General features: G+C 36.3%; 1 protein-coding gene across 1 annotated transcript in view; it reads left to right on the forward strand.

Moving 5' to 3' along the window:
• LOC146148721 (dynein axonemal heavy chain 3-like) overlaps positions 1-17,509 on the forward strand; it is a 109,592-nt gene that overhangs the window by 80,216 nt on the left and 11,867 nt on the right. Inside the window, exons 54-78 of the mRNA XM_083386481.1 lie at positions 487-677; positions 1,085-1,269; positions 1,527-1,632; positions 1,695-1,828; positions 2,641-2,863; positions 3,431-3,527; positions 3,938-4,122; positions 4,490-4,597; positions 4,753-4,907; positions 5,388-5,553; positions 6,647-6,847; positions 7,396-7,529; positions 8,456-8,627; positions 8,920-9,123; positions 9,499-9,682; positions 9,866-10,107; positions 10,382-10,542; positions 11,148-11,319; positions 11,454-11,597; positions 11,706-11,865; positions 12,219-12,596; positions 13,364-13,524; positions 14,426-14,638; positions 16,230-16,422; positions 16,870-17,075. Of these exons, the coding sequence (XP_083242607.1) occupies positions 487-677; positions 1,085-1,269; positions 1,527-1,632; positions 1,695-1,828; positions 2,641-2,863; positions 3,431-3,527; positions 3,938-4,122; positions 4,490-4,597; positions 4,753-4,907; positions 5,388-5,553; positions 6,647-6,847; positions 7,396-7,529; positions 8,456-8,627; positions 8,920-9,123; positions 9,499-9,682; positions 9,866-10,107; positions 10,382-10,542; positions 11,148-11,319; positions 11,454-11,597; positions 11,706-11,865; positions 12,219-12,596; positions 13,364-13,524; positions 14,426-14,638; positions 16,230-16,422; positions 16,870-17,075 (4,475 nt within the window). The remainder of the gene's footprint in view (positions 1-486; positions 678-1,084; positions 1,270-1,526; positions 1,633-1,694; positions 1,829-2,640; positions 2,864-3,430; positions 3,528-3,937; positions 4,123-4,489; positions 4,598-4,752; positions 4,908-5,387; positions 5,554-6,646; positions 6,848-7,395; positions 7,530-8,455; positions 8,628-8,919; positions 9,124-9,498; positions 9,683-9,865; positions 10,108-10,381; positions 10,543-11,147; positions 11,320-11,453; positions 11,598-11,705; positions 11,866-12,218; positions 12,597-13,363; positions 13,525-14,425; positions 14,639-16,229; positions 16,423-16,869; positions 17,076-17,509) is intronic.

Below are 17,509 nucleotides of genomic sequence, written 5' to 3' on the forward strand. Positions count from 1 at the left end.
ATACTTAACTTTCGAAAATTTTGTTAAAATAGAACTCACGTACAGATCATATCATCTGCCTTAATGATTTCAGTCGAGTTAAGTTATAGCTTAAATTCTGGAAGGTATATTTTTTAAAAACCGCACCTTGATTACTATTATAGGATTTATTAAACTCATAATAACGCAGCCATCAACCTCTGGACCATACTATTGATTTTATACTGGATTTTCAAATATAGTTTTAAATTATTAACAATACTAAACTAAATCCCGGGTATTTACTTATTATAAAGACGTTTTTAAATACTAAAAGTTTTCCCATTAAGTTTTTCAAATTTATGTAGATACACAATTAGGGGATTAACTCCGTTACATTGGAAATGTAAGTGCTCCAGTTGTACTTTTCTTATAGTGGCGATCTCACAAAAATCTTTCAGTGATTTTGGTAGTTCTATTTATGTAAAGAAACCGCGGGAGATTTAAAAAAATGACTTTCTTTGACAGGTATAGGTGGTAGCGGACGACAGTCTTCAGCCAGGGTCGCAGCGTTCATGGCCGATTATGACGTTTACCAGGTTAACGTCACAAAGTCCTACTCCGTGGCCGACTGGAGGTCCGACTTGAAAAAAGTATTGTGGAAAGCTGGAGTTGAACTTACGCCGATCGTGTTTCTTTTCGGCGATCATCAGATCAAGGTAAGGCAAAATTGTGTTCGGGATTTAACAACGATTGTTACCAAAGAGGGATAAAAGTTGACAATAAATCGTTGGTGTTTCAACATCTTTCAAGAAATCAAAGCTGTTCAGTTTTTTTTGCCACTGTGGACATTGTAGTGTTTAAGGTGCATGTGGACCAAAGAGGGCTACTTATCCGTGGTCTGTGTTCTGGGTATGCTTTTTTCTAAATAAACTCTTAGGTATGTTCGTTTTATTGTGTAACTGAACCTGTTTTGTAGTAACTGATTCATTGTTTGTATAGGTAATGCTTTTTCAATACACTCTACATTTTTTTTACATGAAATTGCCCTAAAATATAAAAAAGTAAAATTAAGTCGCCTAAATATATAATCGCACTTGCCGTATCATTGCAAATATTTCAACAGGACGAATCGTTTCTTGAGGATATTAACCTTCTGCTCAATACTGGAGACATCCCCAATATTTTCGAAAACGAAGAGCGTCTTGAAATCATCGATAAAATGCAGATTGTGGCACAAGCAGACAATGACGATAAAGTTGAGATTACCCCGCTTAACCTTTACAACAAATTCATTGAAAGAGTCAACAGGTGCCTTTGTAAATATAAACTTGCTTTTAAGATGTGTATTCTGTTCACATGATTTGACTCTTTCGTACACACGTCCAATGATGTGGTATTAGACAAATGTGGTATATAATTCCAAAAATAACAACCACCATTGCTATATGTTTGTCCATTTGGTATCGATAAGCTTAAGGAAACTTTTTAGTTAATTCCCTGTCCATTGTTCTAGATAGGCGGTTTAATTGTACAAAGTTCATTACTCCGTTTTAATATATATGCAGATCACTTCACATGATTCTAGCGTTTAGTCCTGTCGGCGAAGCATTTCGCACCAGACTTCGCAACTTTCCTTCACTCATCAATTGTTGTACAATCGATTGGTTCCAGGTATGTTCCTTGAATATTAAGTAGACATTGCTAAAAAACTAAGTATGGTATGTTGTATCTAGGCATGGCCGGACGATGCACTCGAAATGGTTGCTTACCATTTTTTCGACGAGGTAGAAATGTCTCAGGAAATGCGACAGGCCACTGTTCAGATGTGCAAGCACTTTCACAAAGACATGCGATCGTTGTCAGACAGGTAAGTGTTTTAAGTCGATCCCCTGGCTGAAGTGAACTGTTTTTAGTGTGACTAAAACTGAAATTGCTTGATTGCGGACGTTAGGCGAATGACGCCTTATTTACAGGATCGTATATTTTATCTTACTGAGATAAACAAAGTATGAAACGATCAGTAGTGTTGATACCCCCATTATTTTCATAACTGCCTTAAATACTCTTTAACATTGATAGCATGATTCAAATGAGAAAAGTCAACACCATAATCTTCAGCAAACCGCATACCTTTCTTATATTATTTTTACCTCTACAATATTCGTCGTATTGTAAACTACGAGTGGACTTTAAGATATTTTTCATTACCAGATTGAATATCGTTTTTTCTGGGCCGTGAAAGTATTGTCATGTTGGACTAATATAAGTAAAAATACGGAAACTTGTAAAATATTTTTGTTTCTATAACGAACTACCACTCTTTTTGGCAACGAAACAACTTGGTTTGTAATGTATATAATTTCACCTGGGTTTGCTTAATACAAAGGCCCACATTCCGACATAACAGTAAGTTAAATACGTCATGTCATGTAAATCACAAACGTGTTAAGTGCATTGCTACACCAAATACACCACGCATAAACACTGAAAAAACATTTCTGTTTAAACTTTTTCGGTCCGGATAATTTTCTATTTGTAAGTTATCGGGTCTATTTTTTAATTTTTTGAAAAATATTGCAACACTTATTTTGTTGGGAACTTTCAAATATGGCAGGAAACCCATTTAAAGAGGCGACAGGACGAAATCTGTTAATGCTATCAAATGCAACGTTTTTGCAGATATTTCGAATCACTGGGCCGGCGAACCTACATAACACCGACTTCTTATCTGGAGCTCATCAAAACCTTCAAAGAGCTTCTACAACGGAAGCGACTTGACCTTTTGACCTTTAAGAATCGGTATGTGATCGGTCTAGAAAAGCTGGAGTTTGCGCAATCGCAGATCAACGTCATGCAACAAGATTTAACTGCCTTGCAACCGCAACTTGAAGAAAGCTCGCTGGTAAGCTGTTTGTTACCTAGTACAAGTGCTATGCTGTTTAACATTGGTTATTTTGGGAATTCTGTGTTCCCTTACTAATCAAATTAAAACAAACTTCTTGTGTGGACTTTCTCCTTCTTTGTGGAATGTTCCTAATTTGGTAATTGTTTCAAATCTTTATAATGCGAAGTTCACCAATTGATTCTAAAATCTGATTTGTGAAACGGATTGACCAAAAACCTTTCCAAAAAGCATCCCGGTGTAGACTGTATTTAATTAATTATTTATATATAGGCTGTTACAGACCAAGTTTACATACACCATGTTTGAAATTCTGTCTTTCATTACGCCAATCATTTCACCTAATAAACTAAACTATATCCATCCACCCAGGTAAAATTCCTTGTAAATATACTCCACAAAAGTAACCTGTTTGTAACCAATTACGAGATATTTATTTTGGGAAATTTGTGGTTTGTGTTTCATGCCAACGAAACTTTTAGTCGCGTTATGCGTTAAAATACGCCACAATATTTCTGTTAAAAACTACTGTTCGAAGTCCAACTATTGTGGTTTGATTATGTTTAGGAAGTGGAAAGGTTGGTCGCTGACATAAGTGCCGATAGTGCTGAGGTGGAAATTGCCAAAAAGTTGGTGGAAGCAGACGAGGCTGTAGCAGCTGCAGGTTGAATTTTTTTGTGTTAAATGTCTTGATTATAACACGTAAAATATGTATGTGTTTTGGAAAAACCTGTCATAGTAATAACTAGCCTATTTCTATATTTTAAAGATAAGTATAAATAATTTTACGTACTTAAACAGACAATGTTAAATATGTCCAAAATAGCACTCGGGTAACTAAAAGGCAGACAAACAAATTCGTTTATTCTATATTTAACTCTTAAAAATCAATTGATTCTTTATATTTCTAGGTAATTTTAAATATTGACCTCAAATATGGATCTATATTCCCATATCTCGTTTCTCTACCGCGATTTTCATGAATTTGTTGATTTAGGCCTAAAACTTCACAGCGCCCCCTAAGAAACTCTTAAAGATTGACTCTATTTTAACGCAAGGCTTGTAACATTTAAGCTGCCGAGGCCGCGTCCAAAATCAAGCAGGAATGCGAGGAGCAACTTGCTGTTGCGATGCCAGCAATGAACGCCGCCATTGCAGCTTTAAACACATTGCGACAACAAGATATTGCGCTTGTCAAAACGATGCAAAACCCACCGGCCGGCGTCAAAATGACCATGGAGGCCATTTGTATTCTGAAAGTATGTTTGCTAACCTATCTTTGTTTTACAGTGAGTTGTAGACTTTTAGTGCGGCATGTTATATTTAGTCATTTTCTACAGAGTACAAAAAATAAAAGTTGTAATCCACATAGCCTAATTATTGGATCTTTTCCTGTATCTTCGTTAGAGTCATTAATGAGTTCTAGTCATTTAAAAAATAAATATATTTCGCCACAAAATAAGCCATCATCAGTCGACTGATGCTCTTTGACTTAGACAGGAAAGTCTAGCTCCCATTTTTAGTCATTGTCGTCACTTACGTGTAAGGTAGATATCTTCATATTTTACATATTCAGTTTGTAATTATTGGATCTACTAATCAATTCACTTTACCTGTTTTATATAGGGAATTAAGCCAGACCGAAAAACAGACGGAATGGGGCGGGCATTTGACGATTTTTGGCCTGCTGCAAAAAAAATGCTGGGCGATATGAAGTTCCTGGATTCACTCAGGGTAAAATAATAGATTGTAGTGCTTCTATTAGATAAAAAATAAATAAAATGATAAAATATAGTTTTGCGTTTAACAACATACAACATGCAAAATATTCGTTTGGTGAGTTTTTTTAACGTTTCGTATTGTCATCACAACACCCATCTTCTGTTTAGGATTACGACAAAGACAACATCCCGATTTCAGTGATGAGAAAAATCCGGGATCGCTTCATCGGTGAACAGAACTTCAAGCCGGAGCTGATTCGTAACGTGTCGTCTGCCTGTGAGGGTTTGTGTAGCTGGGTCCTAGCTATTGAAGTCTACGACAGGTGAAATCAACTTATATTATCATTTTAGATTATGTTGCGTTTAATTTGTTGTTGTTGTTGTTGTTGTTGTTGTTGTTGTTGTTGTTGCCAATTCGGTTGAACAAACACTGTCGAAAAGATATGTCACATGTGTAATCGTTATTTGTATTACACTTTTTTGCATCGTAGCTTTTTGCAAGGCATTATTGAACATATGAAATAATATTATATTAGCCCCACTAAATGTGCGTGTGAGTTTCTTTTCAAATATCCCAATATCGTCTTCTTAAGTTTAAAACAAGCTGCTGGTTGAAATAATTTAAAGCATCAGTTACTTATCATTTGAAAAACTTTTTAAGGAACTGTGTAATATTAAATAACTTTTGATGATGATAGAAGCGACATTCTACTCATGTCAGTGAATTGTTGTATCCACTTTACAACGAACTAAAGAGCTGAAAATGTTCATCTAACATAGATTCTGTTTGTTGCATTTTGTAGGGTTGCAAAAGTTGTGGCACCGAAGCGCCTGAGTTTGTTAACAGCTGAAAGCGACTTGGCTCATGAGATGGAGGTGCTAGAAGTAAAACGTGGCGAACTGACAGAAGTCAAGAACAAGCTTCAACGTCTCAATGATAATCTGCAGGAAAAGCTAACTGAGAAAAAAGTAATCAAGTCCTATAGACATAAAGCATGGCTGTTTATATCGAGAACAGTGCTAAAAGTATGCCGAAACGGTCCGAAACGGCGTTTGGCCAATTTACACCAATAAACCAATTTTCTTACGCGCAAATGCTTTGTCCTATTATGACTTAGTGACATATTCTCTAAAAAATTGTTATGCGTTCCGCTAAGAACATTTTTTACGGTATAAAAGGCATTTACCTTCAACCCCTGATACTGAGTTTTATGCTCGCTATAATCCAGCTTTAAATCTTTAAATCCAGCTCGCTATGTAGCAGCTTAAAAAAAAATTGTAGAAACTTTAACATAAAAAAGTTCAATAAAAAACTATAAATTATCATCTTTAAAAAAAGGTTTGAACAACAATGTTAACGTTAGACTGAGTATCTTTACCGTCGAAGTGGCCAACTTTACTTACACATGTTATGTGGTGTTCAAAGAAACGCGTAAATATATATATTTGCAACTAAATTTGAATTTTTTGTCTTATTATAGTTTTACAAAGCTCTATAGGTATAAATGATATAAATCAGGGGTCGGTAACCTTTTTTACACTGCGGACCGGTTTAAAACTGAAATTTTGTTGCGGACCGGCCTTAAAACAACAACAAATGCTTAATAATGGAAATTTATTACAACTTTTTTTCAACAAACTAATTAAAATGCATACCGGTACGTTGTTTTTAAAAGCTATCCTGCCTGAACATAAAAATAATAATTAATTTTATTGTGGACGTTATTTGCAAGATTTTATTGTATTGTACTTTAGGGTAAACACGGTTAAGGATAAAAAAAACATGATATTTTGGCCCTTTTTCGATATATTGTACATACGAGAAGCTTAATTTTACAATAACGCATTTTAGGATGTTGTGAAAGTGCTCTACATCAGTGCTTTTCAACCGAGTTTTTTTTACGTACGGTTTGGGTTTAAATCAAAATTTCAACCTGGAAACCTTGCTACGGACCGGTAACGAACTCCTCGCGAACCGGCACTGGTCCACGGACCGGCGGTTGCTGACCACTGATATAAATTATATAAATTAATACGCATTTCAAACTAATAATCCGTTTAGAATCTGGAAGACAATATTGAGCTGACCAAAGTGAAGCTGATCCGAGCTGAGAAGCTAATCAGTGGTTTGGGAGGGGAGAGGGATCGTTGGACGGATATGACGCACACTCTGCACAACACCTACCACAACATCGTTGGCGATGTGCTCTTGTCATCCAGTGTAGTAGCTTACTTACCACCATTTACCCCCATTTATCGACAGGTTAATAAACCTTATATCGCCTAAATATTATATAATATAAAAGGGCGTATCTTTATGGAATCCAAAACCACTGGCAGCGGGTTTCCGCTTGTCCACCACTGTTCCGCTGACGCCTATATTAACAATAAAACCGAAAGTTTGAAAAACCTGAGTAAAACCAGGATCAGACATTTTGTAACGGTAATATATATTTCTCCTATACTAACATCGTCAGTTCCTTAATTTGAAAGAATCGAATTTTATTTTACGAAATGTCTGATCCTGGATTACTCAGGTTTTCAAACTTTGAGTTGTATTTGTTTCCATCGCTTATGTTGCACTTTGCTTTACAAAACAAGTTACCTTTTAAATATGCGTAACTTGTTATTTATATTAATGACCCCGTTGGGCAATGTGCACAGTTAAAGCAGAGTTGAAGATTTGCGTACTGCATTAAATTACGCTTTTTATATCACTGTTAAACTAATATTATATCCTTATCAAAGCAGCAGATATTGTGTCTCTATCAGGCATTTTTTTGTTTTTCTATCTTTATGTACTTTTGTCAGGAATCAATTAAGAAATGGTGGGAAGAGTGTAAACTACGGGACATCCCCGTGAGTGATGACTTTTCTCTAGCCAAAACCCTCGGTGATCCCGTTCAGATTATGGACTGGAAATTGGCTGGACTGCCGAAGGACAAGTAAATAATTTTGAATTATCTTCATACGTAGTGTCCTAGTCTTACAATATGGTTGTCTATAGTTGGCACTTATGGCATCTATTTTAATTTTAATAGTCGCATATGTTGGTCTTAAGAATAAAAAATAGAAGACGACCGATATAACTTTTTGGGACAATACCAATAACTGATTTTTTTATATTTTCACCAAACGATGCCCGATACCAACACGATTTTAATGCAATGCAAATAATATTTAGTTTTTTTACCTTTTACTCATACAGCTCCTATTTTAAATATTAACTTTATATAATGCCGTAAATCAAGCTCTATGTTAAATCAGTCATAAAAATGAGTCAGTCATAAAATGAAACAAAAGAACAAATTTGGTAGTTAAAAATAGGATCCGTTTGATATTTAAGATACCATTTTCATACTAAAATGTCGGCCCAAAATTACCGATACCTCTATATCGGTAGAAGCCAAATATCAGACAATATTGCCGATACGATATATCGCATCTATCTCTAGTAAAAATAAGACTAACTTAATGCTTACAATAGCAACCTTCTGCATTTTAGTTAAAACTTAGTAGTAAAGCCTAATAAATCAACTATAGTCAATATCGCGTTCATCATCAGATTTAGCATCTATTTCGATGAACTTAAAAAAACTTTAACTTATGGCAATAAATGCCTAAAGTTTAAGTTGACAAAATGAGTTCACCACATAAAAATACTTACTAACCGAATCAAAGAAATTGGTAAACCTGAAACACACTAAAAAGTCAACTAAAAATTACACGAATCTTGAAATTGTTTTCATTGACTCATAGTTCGTCCAAAAATATAGTGGGTTGGGTGCCGTGGCATTGTGTCCCGCCGAATCCGTTCCGCAAAGTCGAAATAGAACTCTGACAGTTCGAACTATAATACTCTCGTTTTTAGTACTTCTGTTGACAATGCTATCATCGTGAACAACGCGAGTCGATGGCCACTAATGATTGACCCCCAGGGACAGGCTTGTCTCTGGGTGAAAAACATGGAGAAAAAGAACAACTTGCACGTTTGTAAACTGACCGACGCCGACTACCTTCGCACACTTGAGAACTGTATTCAGGTTGGTGGAGTTTCATGTTGTTCTTTTGAACTCGTCTCACTGAAAATTAGCCAATATATCAAGCCTACAATCTTGTATAAAAAGGGTTTAGAAAAGTCTTGTTTTAAACCATTAAAAAAATTATTGCTCTTCATTGAATTAGAAAAATAGGATTATCTAGTTGTCCAAGTCTGCCATTATGTTTGACTATGCACTTGGGATATTACAAGGTCGCTTTACCAAACCTTCTTTGCGTTTTTCATCTCGTTTTCTCACCATTTTCTCCGAATTATAAGATCCAATTTTAATTCAGTTCGGGAACCCACTATTGATCGAAAACGTGCCCGAGCATCTTGACACGATCCTTGATCCACTTCTTCTCCATCAAACTTTCAAGCAAAGTGGGATGGAGTATATTAAGCTCGGTGAAAACACCATCCAGTACAGTCACGACTTTGTACTCTACATCAGTACAAGGATAAGAAACCCACATTATCTCCCTGAAGTGTCCGTTAAGGTAAAACGCTACTCTTAAATTTACTATTGTTGGTGATCATACGCCGATATATGCGAGTATTTAACACTAAACTAACTTTAAAGCCCTACAGAAAAAATGCAAAGATTGGAGTGTCGATATGCTTTGCACTTATGTATGGCTTTAAAGTTAGTTTAGTCGTATATACAATATACAATTATACATGTATAAGACATATATCGCAATAAATGTTAGTTAACGAAAATGACTAAACGATTAACATAGTTTGTCAATATTTACATAAAACCATTTTTTTGCAGTATTGATGTATAAACAATCCTCACATTTGTTTATTTTAGGAAGAATACATTTTAGAAAACATCGACAGCCCAACTACTAACTAGTTTAACTGTGCAGGTGACTCTAATTAACTTTATGATCACCCCAATTGGGTTGGAGGATCAACTCCTTACCTTAGTTGCTGCCAAAGATCGACCGGAACTGGAACAAAAGAAAAACAAGCTGATATTGGAAGGTGCAAAAAACAAGAGACTGCTCAAAGACATTGAAGATAAGATACTCGAAGTCCTCTCAAGAGAAGGTATAGCACATGTGATATAAACACAAAAATCAAATTTACATGTTGTTCAATTCAAGGTAAATTATAAAAGTAAGTTTATGTTTTGGCATATATGTATCATTCGACAATAAAAAAGTATTGGGTATAAAAAAGTAACAACATTCCAGCCAAAATATAATATATTGTCATGATTAAAATATGCAGGCAACATCCTTGAAGATGAAACCGCGATCAAGATACTTTCCGACAGTCGACAGCTCTCTGCCGAAATCTCAGAGGAGCAGAAGGTCACCAGTAAGACTGAACTCGAGATTGACGTCACACGTAATGGATACCGGCCGGTTGCCGTCCATTCCTCTATTCTCTTCTTTGTCATCTCTGACTTGGCTCACATTGATCCAATGTACCAGTACTCACTCTGGTGGTTTATCAACCTTTACGTCCAGGTGCCCAAGTCTGAATTATGCTGTGATAAATGTGCTTTATTTCGTGTTGGCATTTTCGTTTCTAATAACCATTCTAAAACTAAGGACACTGCCGCACTAATAAACAATGTAACATTTTAGACGTTTTAAATATGACGATGGAAATTTGATATAGTTTTTTACTTTGAGGTGTGTTATCTAAATTAGTCGCCAGATAAAACCCTATAGCCTTGTAAACAGTGGAAAACACTTATTTACAACGCATTTGGTGAGTTATTATTGGTTTATTTAACAGTCGATTGAACAAAGTAAGAAATCGTCCGTATTGGAGGAAAGGATTTCGTATCTAATTGATCACTTCACTCAAGTGATATATGGCAACGTATGTCGGTCGCTTTTCGAAAAAGACAAACTACTGTTTTCCTTTCTGCTTTGTGTTGGAATATTAAAAGGAAAGTAAGTGATCCAAGTATCTGTTACATAATTAAAGAGCACTACTGTACTTACTTGTGTTTCTACAAAAAAGATAATGATAAACTTTTTTTTCTTTTTAGCGTATTTCACCACCGTATTGTGTTTTTTATCGAAATATCTTGTAGAACAGTGATCTCCAACCTATAGGTCGCGACCCCATGTGGCGTCGCCTAAACGCTTGATGGGATCGCCATCACTCCCCAGTTACTGCAGTTTTAGTGATTTCATTTTTCTTTCAGTTTAAACAAGCGCAATAAGAATAAGAAAAATGATAAAACAAATTACAAAATTGTTGTGTTTATTTGTAACCTTAAATCCAAGCGTTAATTTAAACTTCTTATTTTGCTACACATGTGTAGCCACAGTTCTCTTAGCTTGTGTATAATTTAAGCATAATCAATTGTTTGTGTTATTTAGTTCAAAGTCTTATTTATCTGAAAACACACTGGGGTCGCACGTAATGTTGATTTCAGTTTATTTAAATTGGAGTCGGTTAATAAAAGGTTGGAGACTGCTGGAATAGGACATAATTCCTAATAATGAAATTGCCTGTCATGTAACGGAATCCTCGTGTTTGTTTCGGTTAGGGGTGAGGTGAATGACGCTCATTGGCGGTTTCTGCTCACCGGTGGCATCGCATTGGACAACGCCTTTGCAAACCCGGCTCCTGATTGGCTGAGCGACAAGTCGTGGGCTGAGGTTGTTCGCTGTAGCGACTTGCCAGCCTTTTCCGGTTTAATGCGCCATTTCAGGTCAAATGTAAGTTTATCATGGTTTGGTTTACGTCGTCAATTAAAAACACTGCTAAACATATAAATTTCGCTTCAGGCTGTCAGTATCACCAAATTGGGAAATAAAAATCACTGCGAAAAATTAACATTTATTTTTTTCAGCCTCAATGTTGGAAGTTTCTTTATGACTCTTTAGCGCCCCACGCGGAAGAATTTCCTTCACCCTGGAACGATAAATTGGGTGAACTTGAAAAATTAGTTCTTGTGAGATGCGTAAGGCCGGATAAAGTGGTACCTGCTGTACAGGTAAACGAAACATTGTTTCATCGATACGCTTTCTATAATAATTAAAATTATTGTTGCCATAATGATGCTACGCATAGCCAGACTGAATGCCTTTAACGGTGTTACCAGAGCTTCATTGTGAACAAGATGGGTTCGATTTACATCGAGCCACCTACATTTGATCTTCACTCTAGTTACCAGGATTCTGATTATTCAACTCCGCTTATATTCATCTTATCCCCCGGCGCTGACCCAATGGCCAGCCTGGTAAAGTTTGCGGAAGAAAAGGGTAACTTTTTTTTAATGTTGTTAATTCAATACGTTTTATCGCGCTATCTTCGTTTGGTTTGCAATTCGTTTTGTAATACCACACCTTTAGTATATTCTTAATTTCTAGTCATCAGCCTTTAGTTTACAATTCATTTTTTAGTACCACACTGTAAGTATACTCTTAATTTCTATTTAATTTTATGGGTTAGCCATTGTCAACATATTAAAGCCTAATTTGTTCACCTTACACGTCATCTTGTTACCTCTGTATTGTTGATGTCATATTCAATCATGTAATTTCAACTGGTGCATGTGTTCGTTTCACGTCACGAGCTATGCATGTGGACCCGTTCTTAATTTAATCACCTCCAGGAGTAGTTGAACCTGCGCCGCTGCCACCAAAAAGTCCAAGAAATCCACTTTCAAGGAGAGCATCATTGCGGCCCAGGTCCCCGCCACGACCCCCAATGAACACCGAAGCACCAAGTTTAACTGCAAACGAAATAAGTAGCCAGCTGCTCGCAATGTCTGAAGGCATATCGGGATTTGGCGAGTCTTTGCACAACAAAAAGAACCTCCTGTTGCCGCCCAATTTAAACGCCGTACCGGAAGTGACATTGGCGCCTAAGAGAAAAGACCAGGTTTCCCCTCTACTGGAACTTCCGTTTAACGTCAAGATTACATCTGTTCCCAAAACACCTGACGACCTGGCTGTCAATCATGCCACTGGAACGGAAGGCGACCCACATCGTATGTTAGAGAAAAACTGCGCTTTAGATAAGCTGCCGATATAAATGATTTTGGAATGCAGAAATAAATGTGCGAAAACAAGATTCAACCCTCGTGTATGACCTTACTCAAAAATATCAAGCATGACTAGTCAGTAGCCAGCATATAGTATGATCAAAATACAGCATTGATTTCGCATTTCCTGATCTATCTCTGTGAAAATGGTCACAGTTGTGCATGGCTGGTTTGAAAATTTGTATGAAAATCTGAGTAGAATTACAATCATCATTTTAACTTCAGATCAAGTAGTTACAAATCCGCATTTTCCACATTTACCATGCATGAATTGCTATGATTCGATAAAAAAGTGGTCTTTACACAGAGCATAGAATAAAGTCGTATGTGCAAACAAGGCGACATCAACTTTTGCAATTCAAAAAAACTATTTTCTAAAACCACTACGTATCGCCTTCTGTGGTATTGTTGCCGATCCGACGCAAAATTTGTTGATAAATGTTCTGCAAATGCCGCACGGGATAGCGTTTGGGTTTGGGTGGGTCAAGCATTATTATTAATTACTTGACCCACCCACACCCAAACGCTAACCCTAACCCAAATATTGTGCGTAAAGCCTACTTTGTAAACGGACCCTTTTTATTTTCTATTTTTTTGCTTTTTTCACGTACCAAAGCCCGACATTTCAAAACTTAAGGCAACACTTAAACGTACACATTGAAACGCTCTTTTTAAACGAACAACTATTCCACTGCTGTGGTTCTTTCTAATAGGTATATCTTCGGGAATGCACACAATTTCTCTTGGCCAAGGTCAGGGACCCATCGCTGAACGCATGATCGAACAGGCCAGACACAACGGATCCTGGATCGTTTTGCAAAACTGCCACCTTGCCGTATCGTGGTTGCCGGAGCTACGAAGAATTTGCGAGGAGGTAATTATAGGCTTTTGTTGTTACATCAGTGGCTGATAGCTTACCGGATATTCACAAAACCTTTAGTATAGGGGTTCTTAACTTTTTTATGGTCGTGAGCAGGGTTTTTTTTTAAGGTTTGGTTTGGGTGACCGCTAAGTAGTTTTAAGAAACCGCATGTGTTTCATTTAAATTTCAAAAAGTTGCAAGTCCAAAATTTGGGAAACCACTGGAGAAATTTGGGGGACCGTTTCGGTCCCCCAAAACACCTTAAAAAAATACTGGTCGTGACCCACTTTTGTTTTGAAAATATTTCGTTGTTCACTTCTTAAAGTTCTTCTTAAATTGGTTATAGTCAACTGAAATGTGTACAGTAAGCAATCAAGAATTACTTCTAAATGTAAAAAGAATAAGAACATTTTATAATAACCCACACATAACGCAATCAAAACTAAAGAATATAGCCTTGTGGCCCACCTCAAAAATCTCCTGTGGCCCACAGGTTAAGAACCCATGCTTTAGTAAGAGATTCAAACTCAATTTTTGACAGTACAGACAGCTTTCATCAACTTCGTAATAAGAGAAAAAGAATAACTTGCAAAAATCTCAAATATGTGGTAAAAGTAGAAAAAGGTTTCTACTTTGACCTGATGAAGCACGGTTAAACGAAAGCTTGTCAATGTTTCAATACAATTTGTCTTTATATATTGCCACCTGACTAACCTATTTAGAATTAGACAAATACAGCAATTTACAAATAAATGGAAAAAGTTAGGCAAAAATTGCTTTCTGGTGTAAGAAAGTTGAAGTTCATTGTTTTATCGTTTTATTAACACTCCGTGCCTATGTCAAACCATAACTTGACTAATGCCACACATTAATCGTAACCAACGTAACCCAATCGCGCCTATTTGTGATGCAGGTAATAACAGACAAGGCAACGACTCGTCCCGAGTTTCGCCTCTGGCTGACGAGCTATCCTTCGCCCGAATTTCCCGTCCCCGTTCTGCAGAATAGCGTCAAGATGACAAACGAGCCACCCAAGGGCTTGCGCGCCAATCTGCTTCGCTCTTACAAGAACGACCCCATTTCTGACGCCCTTTTCTTTCACGGATGCGGCAAAGAGAAAGATGCGGTCAGTCGTTTGTTGTTGTAAACCGTATAGGTGTGTTTGACATACATAGCACAAGAGATGACTGTAACATTGGACCCTAGATGTGAACACTAAGGAGCAAGTGTCGAAACGTTTATGAAAGGCTATAAATATTGACGATTTTAATATGCCTCGACAATCAAAATTTACAGAAATATTTTATATAGTAGAGAATTTCCAAATAAATGTTTAACTTAAGTTTGGCATTCTGACTTTATTTATATGCGTTTGACATCGATACAACGTCGAAATGTGTAGCGGTATTACCGAAGCAACTATAACGCTTTCTAACACGTTACGTTTACAAAAACTCAACAAGAGTCCCTTAAATTAATAAGACGGATAAACTGGCTGTGTTCAATGTTTGGCAAAAATGTTGCGCTATCTTAAAAAAAATTTTGAATTCAAATTTGGTAAAGTTTAGAAGTTAGATCTTTCGTAATATGCAATAGTGTTAACAACAGCAAATGTAATTGATAAAAGCATAGCTAAGTTTTTCTGTTTTTTATTGTGATGTCTTGTACATTGAATGACGACACTGTTTTACCTGTCAAACATACTTTAAAATTGCAAGGCAGGGTTGCCAGCGCTGGGTTTTTAGAATTTACTAGTGTTTACAATAGCTTTGTATCCAGAATTTTATAAGTTAATAAAGGAGGTGTAAAAAAACAAGTGGCAACATCTGAATTATGTTTTTAAAGTTAAAATTGCATGATCGTAAAAAAACTCGTTCTAAACATTAATGCAGCCTGGCACTTTACACTACAGTATTATTTTTAAAGGTATAGTTGCAAGGTGTCAATGCAGAAATAAAATGGCCTTTTAAAATACTTTTATTTTCTTTAGCAACAAGTTTTCAATGGACACTTTTTATTTTTTTCGTTAGTTATCTAATTTTTATATATTTTTTGTTATATTTTTAGCTAAAAGTATTGCTCTTCAAACTGCGTTGAAAATATTATTTTGCTAGCCAAACTTAGTTTCGCAAGAAGACTAAAAATGTTTAGTGAAAGAAAAACAAAAACACATAGTAGGAACACTCATATAAAGATACATGATTGAAGTATCAAAATCTTAAAAAATGGAAAATCTTGAAAAAATAAAATGATCTTAAGAGAAGAGGCACTGTAAATAAAAACATTAGTTGTGTGAATTACGGAAGCTCATTAATGTATATATGAAGCCAGTGGTGACAAATAAATGACGTAAGTCATAATTTACATTTTGAAGTTGACAAGCGAGAAATACTTACAATAATATTAAAAATACAAAAATATGCTGCAAATTATTTTTCATATGTTATTTGGATTTTTTTAAGCCGTAACCGTTGGTCGAAAACCACCTTTATAAGGTCTAGATCACAGTTGTTGAACACGTATGTGTGCGGATTATTGAATGCTAATACTGTGCTGAAATATCACTCCTAACAAAACGTTTAATCTTATGTTTTCGAGCAAGCATGGTATACATTAGCGATAAGCGAATAGAAATCATGACTTTCGTTAGACTCAGTTGCGTTCAAAATTAATTAAATCAACCTAGTATTGAAAAATGTTTTTTTTTCTGTTCGCAGACCTGGAAGAAAATCCTCTTTTCGCTCTGCTTTTTTCACGCTCTGGTTCAAGAGAGGCGCAAATTCGGGCCTCTTGGTTGGAACATCCAATATGGCTTTAACGAATCCGATCTGAGGATTAGCGTCCGACAGACGCAAATGTTCCTTAAGGATTACGACGAAGTCCCGCTCGTTGCACTGAATTACCTCATAGGTAACACACTATTTCAATCTAGCCCAGTTTACGCGTACAACCCAATTATTTCATTTGTATAGCAAACCTAGTTTACCAGTTGTCACTTCGTATTTACATAAACTTGTTTTTTGTGAGTAAGCGTGGAAGGGTGACAATAGAAAATCATTTTGTATCGCACATCGGCAGAAAAGTGATTTAAGAGGCTTGAAATGGGTATACAAAACTATACAGCTGAAAAAAAACGATAATTTGATGGGTATGTAATGCAGCTCGAGCCAAATCATCTTGCTTTCTTTCCAACCTAACAAGTCAGTGTTTGCTTAATGTAACGCTCTGCTTACCCAGTCGTTACGTTTTAAGTCGAGCATATCAAGTCAAGCGCAGCCATGAACTTAGCAATAAGTAGCGTTGTACAGCGGAACTTTCAATTTAGGTTTAACATAATAACATAATATTAACATAAAGGTGAATGCAACTATGGAGGCAGAGTAACTGACGATCACGACCGAAGGCTTTTAAAATGCCTGCTCAGCAATTTCATGTGCTGCGAGGTGTTCGAAAGTGACAAGTACAAGTTTTCTGCCGGTGACATTTACTATGCACCATCTGAAAGCGACTACGAGGCGTACATCACTTACATTAAAGGACTGCCGTTAAACACACACCCAGAGGTAAGATGCTTTTTAAGTTTCTTGACATCAGCCATGTTAGAAAGCACATGATAGATTTGTATTAGATCTCAGGAACTGTAGGCTAAAAACGCTCTCGACGAGCCAGGCACCAATCGCTTTTGTTTACGCAAGTAGCGCCATTAAACCAGGAACCAGTTACCTCACAATAGGGGCCTTTCGAAAAGAGGAAGTTGTTAAACCTAAGTTGCATCATGCGTTTCAATTTAAAATTCGACAAGGTTAAAGTCTAACCTGTTTGTGTTTGGCAACAAATGCTTGCTTTAATATAGTATAATATAAACATTTATACACACAATGTGTATAATCGGTGACAAGGCTCTTCTGAAGTCGTACTGAACAAAGATAACGGCACACATAATTAGACCTGCCTTGATCACTGCAAGCTAGTTGTTTTTCCAGCCTGGCTTTGCTTG

The sequence above is a fragment of the Ascidiella aspersa genome, chromosome 4 (genome assembly GCF_963924565.1).
Source record: "Ascidiella aspersa chromosome 4, kaAscAspe10.2, whole genome shotgun sequence".
NCBI classification, from domain to species: domain Eukaryota; kingdom Metazoa; phylum Chordata; class Ascidiacea; order Phlebobranchia; family Ascidiidae; genus Ascidiella; species Ascidiella aspersa.